General features: G+C 48.4%; 1 protein-coding gene across 2 annotated transcripts in view; it reads right to left on the bottom strand.

Annotated features, from left to right (window-relative positions):
- Window positions 1-980, bottom strand: part of PRG3 (proteoglycan 3, pro eosinophil major basic protein 2) — a 4759-nt gene extending 3779 nt beyond the window's left edge. Inside the window, exons 1-2 of one of the 2 annotated variants that reach the window (XM_032283392.1) lie at window positions 871-980; window positions 405-538 (exon numbers count right to left, since the gene is read on the bottom strand). In XM_032283392.1, the coding sequence (XP_032139283.1) occupies window positions 405-465 (61 nt within the window). In that variant the 5' untranslated portion in view covers window positions 466-538; window positions 871-980. The remainder of the gene's footprint in view (window positions 1-404; window positions 539-870) is intronic. The other variant, XM_032283393.1, reaches the window with a different exon arrangement.
- Between the last annotated feature and the right edge of the window lie 461 nt (window positions 981-1441).

Genomic DNA, 1441 nt, shown 5'->3' with positions numbered 1-1441 from the left:
AAAGAAAGAAAGAAAGAAAGAAAGAAGGAAAGAAGGAAAGAAAGAAGAAAGGAAAGAAAGGAAAGAAAGGAAAGAAAGGAAAGAAAGGAAGGAAGGAAGGAAGGAAGGAAGGAAAGGAAAGAAAGAAAAGAAAAGAAAAAGAAAGAAAGAAGAAAGAAAGAAAGAAAGAAAGAAAGAAAGAAAGAAAGAAAGAAAGAAAGAAAGAAAGAAAGAGAAAGAAAGTAAGTTCAGGTTATAGTTCTGAGTCCAGGGAATATCTTGATATCTTGTCAGAGATGAGCTGTATCAGCTAGAGAGAGAAGGCTGTGGTCCTGGCCCCATGAGTGCAATAAAAGCAGGGGGAGGGGAGCGTAGGAAAAAGGAAAAAAGAGAAAGATGGATGAGGAGGGCAGGAAGAGACTTACCCAGATCAAGAGCAGAAACTGTTCCCAGCAGGAGAACAGGCAGGAGCAGGAAGCATTTCATATCTACTGTCTTTTAGCGAGGACACTACTCCACCTTCCTTCTTGGGGCTGTCTTTATGTGTCTAGTATATCCCCTGGCATATAGTATAGAGAAAATGTTTGTTTAATTGTTTGATTGAAGAGCAAACTAGATTGCTTTCTCCTCTTGCTATGAAGAGACGCTGAGCTGGAGAATCTAGAACAGGAACGGCAGGAGGGGTAACTCGGGTACAAAAGCTCCTTTGTCTTCCAGCCTCCATTGCTGCTTTCCGGTATCACCCTCAGCCCAGACTCCTGCCCCTGCAGGGACAGGTCTGCTTAGCCATGATGTTCCTAAGGACAGCCCTCCTAGGTGTTTGCCTTATGGGGTGCTGCTTCTTCCCAGGGCCTAAATTGGTCCTGCCTGGGCAGCCAGAAGAGAACTCACCTTCCAAGAGTCTGAGACCTCCACTCTCAGTGCCTCTGGCTTCGGGGCCCGGAAGCAGCCGTTATACTGGGCTTTTGGGGAAGTGGGAAGAGGCCAGGATGATTGCTCCAGGCCAGGGTAGGGGACAAAGGATCTGATAACAAAGTTTGCTCAGTCTTCTCAACTCTGTGCCCTACTCTTTGCTGGGACCGAGGGACCTGCCTCCTGAGGCCTACTGCCATGTATGGGTGCCCCACACCCTGGTTTGCTGCAGAGGGCCTGGATGTTATGTCCATTGTCCAGGCATAATTATTATTTATGCCCCCTAAAGTGGCCCAGTCTGAACAATACGCCTTAACCCCAGGAGTAGCCTCCTGCTGGTGGAATCTCAGGAAGTGACGTGCAGATCCCAGGGAGCTGGGGGGAGACAATGAGGTCAGGCAGTAAGAGGTGAAGGGGAGGCTCAGCGCTCCCAGGCTCTTACCTATTCTAGGGGCATGGTATGCAACATCCCTCACCCTCATCTTCACCTCATCTCCATCACGCATGTATGACCACCCCTGCTTCACAGAGGCAAAATGTGAGATCCAGA

This window comes from Sapajus apella, unplaced genomic scaffold (assembly GCF_009761245.1).
Source record: "Sapajus apella isolate SASKATOON/1434 unplaced genomic scaffold, GSC_monkey_1.0 scaffold14, whole genome shotgun sequence".
Lineage (NCBI taxonomy): Eukaryota > Metazoa > Chordata > Mammalia > Primates > Cebidae > Sapajus > Sapajus apella.
Note: the sequence above shows the minus strand (reverse complement) of the source record. Positions and strands in the feature narration are given on the sequence as shown.